Source organism: Xyrauchen texanus, chromosome 2 (genome assembly GCF_025860055.1).
Source record: "Xyrauchen texanus isolate HMW12.3.18 chromosome 2, RBS_HiC_50CHRs, whole genome shotgun sequence".
NCBI lineage: Eukaryota > Metazoa > Chordata > Actinopteri > Cypriniformes > Catostomidae > Xyrauchen > Xyrauchen texanus.
Genome location: NC_068277.1, coordinates 58,236,388 through 58,250,328, shown reverse-complemented (window position 1 = coordinate 58,250,328; position 13,941 = coordinate 58,236,388). Strand labels below are relative to the sequence as shown.

Genomic DNA, 13,941 nt, shown 5'->3' with positions numbered 1-13,941 from the left:
TTCTGCCAACTACGTAAATAAATCTGTGTACTTTACATTCAAGGTGTGTACTTTACATTGGAGTGGTGGTGTAGTGGTCTAAACCACATAACTGGTAAACTGGTAATCAGAAGTTTCCTGGTTCGATCCCCACAGTCACCACAATTGTGTCCTTGAGCAAGGCACTTAACTCCCGATTGCTCCAGGGGGATTGTCCCTGTAATAAGTAAGTCGCTTTGTATAAAAGCGTCTGCAAATGTAAGGTGCACTGAGTAATGTTGAAGTGGCACCACTGGCTTACACTGACACTGACACTGACACCTAGTGGCCTGGATGCTGCATCATTCAAACATATTAGTTTTCAGTTACCTATGCACATGGGTGGTGGTGGCTCAGGGTTACTGACCAGAAGGTCAGGGGTTCAAGCCCCAGCACCACCAAGATGCCACTGTTGGGCCCTTGAGCAAGGCACTTAACTCCAGGTTGCTCCGGGGGGATTGTCCCTGTAATAAGTGCACTGTAAGTCGCTTTGGACAAAAGCGTCTGCCAAATGCATAAATGTAAATGTAATGCACGGTATGCCAGGATTAATATAATCCATAAATGAAAGTGTCCAATAACAGTGCAAAGATGTACAGAGATGTAGCAATTAGTATTTAGCTGGTCATGTGACGCTAACATGGCTGCTCCCATGAGGCACCCCTGCCCCATGTAGAATAAAACAGCTTTTATAAGGTTACTGATATGACTGAACAGTTCATCTCACATGAGTGGTTATGATTGTATATATATGTTTCAAAATTACTATTCATTTCTTTGGAAGTAAAACTTTTTAAATGAGGGAAAAAGTTACTGAGTGAACCTTTAAGGTACATTTTCATAGGCTACTAATGTTGAATAAGTGCTATAAAGCATTTAAATCATGTGAGGGAAAATTACACAAGTATTGCCAAATCCACCTTTTTATGCATGTTATAAGGACATATTAATGTTTGTGATGCATTTGTAAATGACATATTATTCATTAATTAATCCCTTTATACTCTCTCAACAAAGGGAACATTAATGGTAAAGTATTAGCACTAAATGTTTATGTGGGTGTCAATTGTCTGTTTTTCTATGCTGGTGTAGGAAGTTGGAAGATGATGCAATAGGCTTGTTTGAGATGCCAAATACCTCGCCTTGAATGTAGACGAGAGAATTCAAGTCGGACAATTCCCACTTAAGCAAAGGCAGATACTGAATTCACATTCTTTGTTACTGAAGTGAATTAATTTGGAATACTGCTGATTTTGCACAAAGATGGAAATGATGGATGAGTGATAACGAGCCTAGTATTTGCCTAGATTTGCGATTTTAAGGAGTTATGATGACATCATGAAGAGACATCATTCCTGCTGTATTTGGCATTACAGAGACTTAAAGTGTAATAAAGGTGATATAATGAATTATAAAGATGTATAAACCTTATAGTACTTGTTGCTGTTTTCATTTGTGTACAGGGTGATAGTTTTCATATCTAATACCCAGTGGTGGCGTTTGTTCTGCAAAGAAATAGTACAAAACTCATTATCTACAAAATGTAAAAAGTCACATTTTTGTGTTTGTGTGTTGAATAATGTTTTTCAGTCTTAAATGTTAAAAGTGTGTGTTTCTCACCAGTGCGTCAGTGCTGGTGTGGTGTATTAACCAGCCTTTCTTTAACACTCCACTGCCTCTTCTTTTAATTTGTTTCACTGACTGAACCACTCGCATCAGAGGAATATTACTGCTGAAACACGCACTGAAAGAGATACACATACAGGTAAACATGCAACATTTGGCATACGCATTTGTAAAATGTTGCATTGACTGGTTGTAATTTCAATCATTACGTGACAGAAGGCTGCAGTGGTGTCATTTCTCCTGTGCGAGGCAGATCTTTAAAACGCAGTTCTTCATAAAGAGTGTTTTCTGACACCACAGACACATTTTCCTCAGAGTCTGTCACATGACTCCCTCCAGCCTCTGAAAACATAATCAACTTACTTCACTGACTTTTATTTTCCAACATTATATACAGTGGTAACAAAAAGTAAGTGAACCCTTAGAACTGGCTGATCCTCCTTTGGCAGCAATAACCTCAACCAAGCATTTCCGGTAGCTGCGGATTAGACCTGCACAACGTTCAGAGGGAATTTTGGACAATTCTTCCTATCAGAACTGCTTCAGCTCAGCCATATTCCTAGGATATTTGGTGTGAACAGCTATCTTGAGGTCATTACACAGCATCTCTTTTGGGTTAAATTCTGGGCTCTGACTGGACACTCCAAAAGTTGGATTTTCTTTTTTTTTTTACGCCATTCTGTAGTGGATTTACTTCGATGTTTAGGGTCATTGTCCTGCTGCATTACTCAACTTCTACTGAGCTTCAGCTGGCTCACAGCCCCCCTGACATTATCATGTAGGATATCTTGATAAACTTGGGAAGAAATTTTTCCCTCGATGATGGAAAGTGGTCTAGGCCCCGAATCAGCAAAGCATCCCCAAATAATTATGCTCCCTTCACCGTACTTCACGTACTTTTTACGACATACACAGTGTTGTGTGTTCTTCCCCAAAAATTGAACAGGACACCACAAAGGCTTCCTTTGTGGTGTCCTGCCATGGACACCAGGCCTGTTTAATGTTTTCTGTACAGTAGACTCCTGAAAAAAAATCTTAACTAGGTCCAATGACACCTTCAAGTCTTTTGCTGTCACTGTAGAGTCGTTTTTTACCGCACTGAGTATTCTGCAGTGTGCCCTTTGAGTCATCGTGGCTGAACGGCCACTTCTAGGGAGAGTAGCCACAGTACTAAATTGTCTAGATTTTTTGACAATTTGTCTAACTGTGGACATATGAATATATTCGAGATAACTTTGTAACTCTTTCCAGCTTTATGCATAGCAACAATTCTTGATCGTAATGTAGGTCATCTGAGAACTCTTTTTTGCTAGGCATGGTCCATGTCAGCAGATGCTTCTTGTGAATAGCAAACTCAAAATGTTTGAGTGCTTTTTATAAGTCAAAGTAGCTCTAACCCACACCTCCAATCTCATTTTCTCCTGACTCTCATTAGCTTTTTTCATTGGCCTAGGGTTTCACCGTTATGTGCTTTAGCCCACTACACCACCACCACTTCTTGCCACTGTGTGTGTGTGTGTGTGTGTGTGTATATATATATATACACACACACACAGTATCTGCCAACAATCTAGAAAAACTGTGTGTAAGTGTACCTTACGCACAGTTTTAAGGGTATAGGGTGGTCACACCAATTTATAAAAGATGGAAAACTAGAATAACAAGTTTTAAAAAGTTATCATACCCCTGGATTTAATACTTCATAGAGCCAATGACTGCCATCAGTCTGTTTGAATATGTCACTACTTGCTTCACGCACCTAGATTGGGGAATATTTGCCCATTCTTCCTTGCAGAATTATTTTAGTAAAATTGCAGGGTAAGCGGTGACGGACTGCTCTCTTCAAGTCCATCCACAGGTTTTCTATTGGATTTAGGTCAGGGCTCTGACTTGACCTCTAAAGAACTTTGACCTTCCTATCCTAAAAGCACTACATTGTTTTGTTGGCAGTGTTTTTAGGGTCATTGTCGTGCTGAAAGTTGAGTCACATGCCATCAGTTGTCGATCAGAGGGCCACAAATTTTCCTTAAGAATTTTGGTGTACATGGCAGTATCCATTTTCCCTTCAATCCTGACCAATTTTCCAATCCCCGCTGAAGAGAAACACCCCACAACATAACGTTGCCACCACAACATGCTTCACAGCGGGCATGGAATGATTGGTGTGCTGTCTTTGGTTTTCTGAATACAGCGCTTTGAGTACGCAGTCCATCGCCGTTCACATGGCAAATTGACTCGAACTGAAAGGAAGAATGGGCAAATATTCCCCAATCTAGCTGTGCAAGGTAGTAGAAACATATCCAAACAGACTGATGGCTGTCATTAAAGCAAAAGGTAGCTCTATGAAATATTAAATTATGGGGTATGAAAATCTTTCCTTTTATTATAGTTTTTCATCTTTAATACACTTTTGGAACTGTTGCATTTTTTTCTGTTACTTGAAAGATGTGAGGAAATATTTGTAAATAAATCTGAAAATGTTTTTTTAATGGGATTTCATTTCAGAATATATGACAAATAAGTGACTATTCCAAAGGGGTATGATAATTTTCTATAGGCACTCTATATATACTACATACTGTATATACAGTATACAGTTATTTATTATCCCATAATACAATTACACTGACCTTCTCCATTTGCTTTCTCACCCCTACATTCAGGAGGAACAAGAGACTCACACCTGCGATGACAATTAAACTTACAGTCTGGAGAGAGAGACAGAGAAACAGATGTTAAAGGAAAAGTTCACCCAAAAATGAAAATTCTCTCATCGTTTATTTAGACCCATGCCATCCCAGATGTGTATGACTTTCTTTCTTGTGCTGAACACAATAAAAGATTTTTAGAACAATATTTCAGCTCTGTGGGTGCATACAACGCTAGTCAACAGGGTCCAAAGCTTTGATGTTCAAAATGCATTTAAAGGCTTTGTAAAAGTAATCCATAAAACTCCAGTGGTTAAATCCATGTCTTCACATATGTGTGGGTGAGAAACAGATCAATATTTAAGTTCTTTTTTACTATAAATCTCCACTTTAAAAATCCCTCATAAGCGCTCTTCTCTACTAATAGTTATTTTTCTTTTGTTTTTGACAATTTGCATTCTTTTTGCATTTTGCCACCTACTGGGCAGGGAGGAGAATTTATAGTAAAAAAGGACATAAATATTGATTTGATCTGTTCCTCACACACACCTATCATATTGCTTCTGAAGATATAGATTTAACCACTAGAGTCTAATGGATTACTTTTATGTTGCCTTTATGTGCTTTTTGGAGCTTCAAAGTGTGGGACCTTTTTGACTTGCATTGTATGGACCTACAGAGCTGAGATATTCAGATATTCTGGCATGAGGGTGAGAAAATGATGAGAGAATGTTCATTTATATGAGAATGAGAATTTAACATTTACAATGTTATCGCTCAGATGTTGCTTTTTTAACATTACTCTGTTTGTGTGAGCATCTCGACCAGCCTAACACAACAACACTGACTCAACCAATGGCATGAGTTTGGGGCAGGAGACTATATCTTTGATCGGGACAAATAATCATTACTTTTGCAATTCCACTAGTGGTACAGGAGACTCAAGCTAATGTTTCCATTTGCTCCCCATTAAATCTCTATGCTGTCAGGAAGAAACATTAAAGAGATCTCATTTGTGATTTTTCTTTCCTACAAAGAGGCAAATTGAGGAACTATATGCACATCTGTTGCTTTTTAAAAGTCATGTTTATAATCATTTTCCACCACCCATGAGCCCAGTGACCCGTCTCACCTGAGCACTGCATTCCCTGTCGGAAGAGGCCCTTGAGCAGTTTCAAGCAATACTGACAGACAGTGGGTTTGGTGTAAGTGTGAATGTGAAAGGTGTGAGGAACACGGGGTCGGCCCTCCTTTCCCTCACACACCCACACCGGCAAATCCGCCCAGGATGGAGGCCGAGAGCGTGAGGGCTTCGACATGCTAATCTAAAACATATACAGAGCACAATGAAATATTACAAGTTTTCTGGGCATACACTACATGTATAAAAGTATGTAGACACCCTGGCTAAGCCTATTAAATCCATTATAGACCAATTTTACAGCATTTACAAATTTAATGTAACTTTCTCTGCAGTTGTATGAGAAACCATATCACAGCTGTAGTAACTATTATTATTGGTAATATAACACAAAGCATAATGTTATAAATTTGCATTAAATAATTCAAAAATAATAAAAAAGTTTGCCAGATTTACACTGCTAAATAAGGTGGAAACGCATCATCACAGTCCAGAAAAAGGTCTATAAATGAGTTTTGGGTTTGAATTGTCACCTCCTCCAGACTTCCACCCGAGTGATTGGAGAGAGACAGAGACCATGGCCTACTGGGAGGAAAAAGAGACAGACTGGGGCCACATCGCCGATTTACACGAGAGCAGTCATTGGACAGCCTGAGTGCACAGCGCTTGTGTAAGTCTAAACCACAACCTACACGGAGAGATGAGAGTGAATTTCTATAAGAAATTGATAAACACAGAGAGTGGGGTCCAAATGTCTGAGAGCATCTGGGAAAATCTGGGATTCAAAAATGTTGAAATAAACAGGAGGTTTAAGATACTGACCATGTTAACTCCTTTGAACAAAAGATAAGAAGATGTTCTTTAGAACCATCTCAAATTATTCTCAACTTAAATTCACCTTTTAACTCAAAGTGTTATCTTAATAACATAATGTGATGAGAAAATAAAGAAAATATATTTGTAAAAATACAAATCGAAATATAAACATATTCAATGTTGCTCTCAGACTTCTGGCCCTCTCGGTATGTAAACTTTATTATAATTGCATTACATGTATCTATTGTAGTTGTACCTTTGCATTTCAGGCCCTGTCGGACCAGCCCCCACAACATCTCACCGCAATAGTGACAAAATGTAGGTGTGCGGTATGATTGGACAACCAGGGAATGTGGGCGGAAATTAGCCTTGGACACAGAAGCCATGTCTAAAGATATGAAAGTGATTAACAGCTGTAAACTTCACTTCTATCAATACATAGTCAAAATGATGCCAACAGTCAATATCTGTCAATATCTGTGTGAGGAGAGTATGGTTAAGAGTATCCCTTGCTTAAATTGATAGTTCAGCCAAAAATGAAACTTCTGTTATTATTTACTCACCATCGTGTGTTCAAATTCCAATTCCTTTCTTTCTTCACTTGAAAACAAAAGGAGGTGTTAGCCAGTATGTTAGACTCAGTCACTTTTATTGCATCTATTTCCATACAATGAAAGTGAATGGTGACTGAGATTAACATTCTGCTTAACATTATAGAGTAAATAGTGACAGTATTTTCATTTTTGGTTAGGGCTGTTGATTTAACATGCTAATATGGTGCAATTAATTATATACAAAATTATATACAATGCAATTAATCATGCCACCTTACTATAATAAGAAATATTTCTACCATTGAAGCACAGCGGTCCCATAGACATTCTATGGCCGGTACACTGGCGAGGAGACAAGAGGCTGTTATTTTTGAATAGATGGCTAAGGAGGAGATGTTTTAATGTGCTAAATAAACTACTTTTGTGATGAACCAGCTCATCACTTAATGAATTGAATGCCTGTCCACCAATCTTCAACATGTTTTACACTAAAAGATCCTTTTGGAGTGAACTAACTAATGGTGACTTACTGTTGTGACACACTAGTTGACCATTATGTTCTCTCCTCTAAATGCGGAAGTTGTTATCTCAGTATAGAAGATCTCTGCTTGAAGTAACACCTTAATGTTTTTGTGAGTCCCAGTCAGCAGGGGGCAGTAAGCACAACTCGAGCTCTACAGGCAACACACAGCTATACAATAAACCACATCAGACAGCACAAGATAAGGATGGGTTCTTGAGTTCAAACACAAAGGGGTCTCAAGGCGTATTTTTCTAGAAGTCTCAAACTACGTTTATTTTGACACAGCATCCTAAATATGCGTTTATGACATGACACAACCAAAGTGAGAAACTCAAAAAGCTTCCGTCTGATGCATGTGTACATAGAACAGAAGTCTACCTTGAACAGATTGACTAATTAAATTACAAAATCAATTGCTGGGACTGTAGGCCAATGATAGGCTTCTGTACAATGTTATGGAAATAAAACTATATAAAAAAAATATATTGCCAGAGATCTTTTATATCTGGATAACAACCTACCATAGCAGAGCTATGATGGTCAACTAGCACATTACAACAGTAAATCACTGTTTACGGCTACCAAATAAACGAATGGAGAGAGCTGTAAACTGACACCTACCTGTTGCAAAATTGTCCGTGTCTTCTCTTTTAATAGAGCCACCATAGTAAACTCAACACATAGTTAATTCAAAAGGATTGTTTAGTGTAAAACATGTTGAAGATTAGTGGACCGGTGGTCAATTCATTAAGTGATTAGCTGTTTCCTCACAAAGGCAGTTTATTCAGCACAATGAAGCATCTCCTCCATAGATATATATTAAAAATGTATTTTAAATTTTTTTAAATGGCCTTTTGTCTCCTCGCCAATGTACTAACCATAGAATGTCTATGGGACCGCCGCATTAGTAATTTTGTTGCTAACCTTGTAGGTTGCCATAGGTAGAAGGGCTCTGATATTACCTTCTAAAGTCTTATCAATGCTTTACTCATCTGCTACAATAATATAATGCATTTTAATTATTCCAATTATTACATATAATATTAATAACTATTTACATTTAATTACAGTATTTAACATTTTTATATATAATTATTTGTATTTGGGGGGCTTTTATCTGTAAACACTGATGTGTGCATAATTCTGATTGATTACTCGGCATATCCTGTTATTAATTTGATTTTTAAAAAATGATATTGATTGAAAATACTAATTTGGGGGGGGGCATTCCTTTAAGTTGTCCTCTAGTTATATAATGTTTTTATTTTTAGCAACATAATAAATGTCCAATACTTGATAGAAAAACAAAATAGAAACGTATTAAAAGATAATTTATTGGACTGTAGAACAAAATCATTACTATTACACATTCCAACTATCAAGATTGCAGGGAAATATGAATTGTTGCGATTTAATGAGTTAAGTGTGTGTTGACTGACCAGCAAGCACCACCTCCACCAGATCTCCATCATGTATGTGGTGCTGTTCCGTGAGTCTTTGTAAAATCTGCTCTGTGTCCGGCTCATGTCTGAACAACAGCAGCTTCTCACTGAGACCAACGACACTGCACTCCAAAGCCTTAGACAACAAACAAACAAACAAACAAACAAACACAAACATAATCCATTATAGTTTTCTATACACTGATTGCATGGTTAGGCCTTAAGGCTGTGATATATTCATGGCAAAGTTCTTCTTCACCTTTCACTCAGAGCTAAAAATAAGTTTGAAGCATCCTGTTTGTGAACATTCAGACACCGGCCATGCCGCAGGGGCAGCCGTTTAGAGGAGCATTTTAATGTGAGAACACACAAGACCACATATAAAACATCAACTAATACGACATTCATATGTGTTACAAATGACAAATGCCCACATTCTTTGAGTTAAATTCACATGAGGTCAGTAAAAGAAGCTGTTTTAACTACTCGATGATGACTTAAAATAATATATATGCAGTATATAATGTGTAATTTGTCATGTTTACATTCTGCATTCATGAATCTAATGCGCTAACATGCCATAAGCATATGCACCGGTTACCATCAGTTATAGTATTTTATGATGACTTTGATACTACCACAAAGATGGGTGTGTCCCAGACAGACATAGATGAGCAGAATACAGACAAAAGAATGATGATTAGATGTCTCTAGATTAGATTATGTCTCTAATGTGAATGTGGGAATGGCTTTCAGCTGTAGACAGCACATGTATGAAGCAGCATATCAAACAACAGAGTGAAGTGTATTTGAGTAGATTTGGTTCCTTTTGTAGACTAATAAACAAAAATGCTGGTGGTTAAATAACTCTGCGCAAATTATCATACAGATGTGCTAAATAGTGCTAAAAAACCCACCTTAACCAGCATGCAGTTCCAATGCTGGTCTAGGCTGGTTTATGCTGGTTTGGTGCTGGTGGTCTTTCTAAGGAAAATGGTTAAGCTAGTTTAAAAGCCTGGTGGAGTCACCAGCATACCAGCATCCCATGCTGGGAGACCAGCACCCAAAACACAACATAAGCTGGTGACCAGCAATGCCAAGAACGGGAAATGGGAGTTTGATGCAAACCCGCATCACGGCATTTAGCGCAAATTTCGTCATCAGCACAGTCTGTGCGGCCCAGACAATCAAAACAAAAGAAACGTTAGATAATATTTCACAAAGGTGTTATGAGAAGATACGTATAAAGATACATTTAATCGGTGGGTTAGAACCTTTCAACTTGTAAGAAACACTACTGGTTCTGATATTACCCACTTACTGTGATATCATCAATACTTGACTCACACTGTTAGTGTTTCTGCAAGCTAAGAACTAAAGACATTTACAGTATATCATGTCATGATTTCATCTACGGATGGGCGCTAGACACTGAATGTTCATCAGTGAGAAAGACGGAGTGGTGGTGGCGTAGTGGGCTAATGCACACAATTGTTAATCAGAAGGTCATTGGTTCGAGCCCCACAGCCACCACCATTGTGTCCTTGAGCAAGGCACTTAACTCCAGGTTGCTCCGGGGGATTGTCCCTGTAATAAGTGCACTGTAAGTCGCTTTGGATAAAAGCATCTGCCAAATGCATAAATGTAAATGTAAGTGAAAGAACAATCGAGAAGATGACCACAAAATTGCCACAGCAAAGGTTTGTTACCAACAACAACAGATTGCAGCAAACACTAAAAAATACAGCTAAATATTTTTTATAATAGACACTGTAACAAAATACATGTAACGGTGTTATCTATTCAGAATACAAAAATGAAGTAACTGTATTCAGCCCTCATTAGGTTTTCAAGCACTTGTATTCAGAATACAGTTTCTTTCAGTTCTTTTCTAGCCCAAAATAGCATTCATTGTCTCCACCCTGCAAAACAACTCGTTTGAAATCGGTCTCCGTATGTTGTGGAGGCTCATTTGAATAGTCGCCTCCACAACATACGGAATCGTTGCGGTGAACTGGTTGAGGTACCCCAACACTGGAAGTGTTTCTATTGTTACTGTAACTTGCTTTTAACCAATGAAAAGATTAAGATGTGGAGTAAGAACCCAGATGTTGAGTTCCTGGTTGTGGAAAAACTGCATCTCTGCATAGCCTTATGAATGATCCTGACATAACGAATGAGGACTAACCTCTTTCCTCTCAGAATTCTATTGAGAACAATTATGATTCAGACTTTACAAAGAAATTATATTGAAAGATGGAGCTGTGCCAACTATATCGACATGACAGTAATGCTGGTGAGTGACATATTTAATACTACTGTTTACCACAAACGAAACCATGATCAGGACTCCAACATGGAGCGAATCGTGTTTATTACATGGTTAATTACCAAAGAAAAACATTATTGCTCAAGAAATATTGACTTGAGATTAAATTATTAAATTAAATTATTATGTAAGAGTGCGTTATAGGGAGCACAATGAAAGAAAATAGGCTCGTTTGATATCCAAAAATGCCTCGCTTTGATAGTAGATGAGAGTAGGCGGGTGTGTCAGGGCAGGAGTAAAATAAGCACTGTAAATTCAGACCATTTTCACTTCTCGTAGGGGATCATCTGCTACGAGGTCAAAGGCAGATATCGCATGATTTACATACATGTGCTTTGTTGTTAATAAAGTGGATGCAATTTAAATGAAAATAAATATGATGAAAAAGACACTCAATGTACCTGCTATTTCATTTCCCCCATAAGACATGTCTTGCCATCCATTTTTAGTTTCTTAAAGACACGTATTTGAGATATTTCAGATATATGACACCAATTACACATCCCATTCAGAGACTGCACTGTCAGAATGTTGGGAATATTCACACACAAAAAAACATGGTATTTAGAGATAAAACAATCTAACATTTTAGAGAAACTTCAAGGTAGTTTAAGCCAATGAGCATTTGCACTGCCTGCCTGCTGCAATTGCACCTCCTCGCTCTCGCGGGACATTTATTGACATACATCATCATGACATCACAGCAAGTTGGACAGATTTGCACCTGCTGGTGATCACCAGTTATCGGTTCTGCGCAGAACTTGCTCATCTCAAGAGCTTAATGGTTCCATATGGTAGCCAATCATAAAAGTGGGTGTGTCTTAAAGCAGAAGTTCGCAGAAACCAGAGGTCCGAAACAGAGGTCCGAAGACATCATAGAAAAAAATTAATGTAATACTACATTCTGACTGTTTTTTGTGCAGAATTTTTACTAACATTATAAGTGAACCTGAAGGGGGGGAAAATCATGACATGACCCCTTTAACAATCAATATTCTGTCAGCTGTGCACCAGTATAAATATAGCCAGCAATGTTTTTTCCCACAAATATAACATTTGAGTGCACGATACATTGTTCCCGCGATTGTAATTACTGTGTTAATAATGCTGTGTTGAACTTTGCAGTGTAAAGACTGACTGCTCTCGATAAGCATTTGGTAAGTTACTTCCACATCGGAAACTTGCAGCATGAAGATCTGTTGAGAAATACTTAGTTATACACTACAATATAATGAATAGGTAAAATATGGGAGAAAGTTCTGCAAAGACTGAACAAGGGAAAAGGACTTGGAGTAGTTCAGAGGTGTTCCAAAATGACAATAGAAACCCTTGAGTAAATAACTATTGTAAAATGTATGGCTTATTGATGTATGGGCAGCTAGTTCAATGTGACATGTATTGTCTTATAATTAAGGGGTTCCTGTAGCTACACTGGTACAGCATGGCGCAAGCAAAACCAAGATCATGAGTTCAATTCACACAAACTGGTAAAACAAATAACTTGAATGCACTGTAAGTTGCTCTGGATAACAGTGTCTGCCAGATTTATAAATTTACAAAGTACTTCACACACAGAAAAAAGTGGCATCATCTTGAAAATAGAAAAAGTGCAAGTGAATTAAAGCCAAAAAGAAGTAAATGTTTTTTTTTTTCAATACTCAAAATAAAGCAAATGTTCACCCATTTAATCAGTACTTGATAGGAGATTATGACCAGCTGGACTTCATCAATTGACAGCAATCTCTTGACAGAACTTAAAGTAGACCTATTATGCCCCTTTTTACAAGATGTAATATAAGTCTCAGAAGTTTCAGCTAAAAAATATCCACGGATAATTTATTATAAAATGTTATAAATGCCTTTTTTTGGGTGGAATCAAAAACACGCTAATTTCGTGTGTGTCTCTTTAAATGCAAATGAGTTCTGCTTCCCACCCCTTTCCAGAAGAGGGCTGTGCCTTTACAGCTCCTGCTTCGGTTACTACAGCAACAGCAAATCAGAACCCATATGACTGACAGCATAAATACAATCTCTTAAAGTGACAGAACTTAAATTATAAAGACATGAAAAATAACAGAACAAATTAGCCAAATAAGAAAAATAAATGACAAAGAACATTTACACAAAACAGGAAAGGTCTGTCTCTTCATTCATCTCTCTAGGAGCCTTTCTCTTTAACAATTTATGTAGCAGTTCAGATAAGATAATAATGACATATTACACATAATTCTTCCCATTGTGCCTTGCCTTTATAAATATTCTAAATATTCTAAAAGTATTCTGAATACGTTTTTTATGTGATGTATTGGAATACGCTGCTGAATAATATTATTAAAGAGTATTTAGTATTTAGCCAGGATACTTTTTTAAAAGGATATTTCACCCAAAAATAAAAATTCTCTCGTCATTTACAAGCCATCCCAGATGTGTGACTTTCTTTCTTCTGCTGAACACAACTGAAGATTTTTAGAGAAATATTTCAGTTCTGTAGGTCCATACAATGCAAGTCAACAGGGTCCAAAACTTTGAAGCTTCAAAAAGCACATAAAGGCAACATAAAATTAATCCATATGACTCCAGTGGTTAAATCCATGTCTTCAGAAAAGGCTGTTTGAAAGTAGATTTATAGTACAAAAGGACTTTGATCTGTTTTTTCACCCAAACCTATCATATCGCTTCAAAAGACATTAATTAAACCCCTCGGGTCATACAGATTACTTTTATGTGGCCTTATTGTGCTTTTAAAGTTGACCTTTAAAGTGCTGGCCACCATTCACTTGCACTTTATGGACCTACAGAGCTGAGATATGTTTCTAGAAATCTTAATTTGTGTTCAGCAGAAGA

The 13,941-nt window shown here is 37.5% G+C and overlaps 1 protein-coding gene across 2 annotated transcripts in view; it reads right to left on the bottom strand.

Annotated features, from left to right (window-relative positions):
* Positions 1 to 13,941, bottom strand: part of prkd4 (protein kinase D4) — a 28,675-nt gene that overhangs the window by 6,031 nt on the left and 8,703 nt on the right. For both annotated transcript variants that reach the window (XM_052147255.1, XM_052147263.1), the window contains exons 3-10: positions 8,766 to 8,904; positions 6,506 to 6,637; positions 5,967 to 6,121; positions 5,425 to 5,617; positions 4,275 to 4,352; positions 1,854 to 1,986; positions 1,639 to 1,762; positions 1,446 to 1,523 (exon numbers count right to left, since the gene is read on the bottom strand). In XM_052147255.1, the coding sequence (XP_052003215.1) occupies positions 1,446 to 1,523; positions 1,639 to 1,762; positions 1,854 to 1,986; positions 4,275 to 4,352; positions 5,425 to 5,617; positions 5,967 to 6,121; positions 6,506 to 6,637; positions 8,766 to 8,904 (1,032 nt within the window). The remainder of the gene's footprint in view (positions 1 to 1,445; positions 1,524 to 1,638; positions 1,763 to 1,853; positions 1,987 to 4,274; positions 4,353 to 5,424; positions 5,618 to 5,966; positions 6,122 to 6,505; positions 6,638 to 8,765; positions 8,905 to 13,941) is intronic.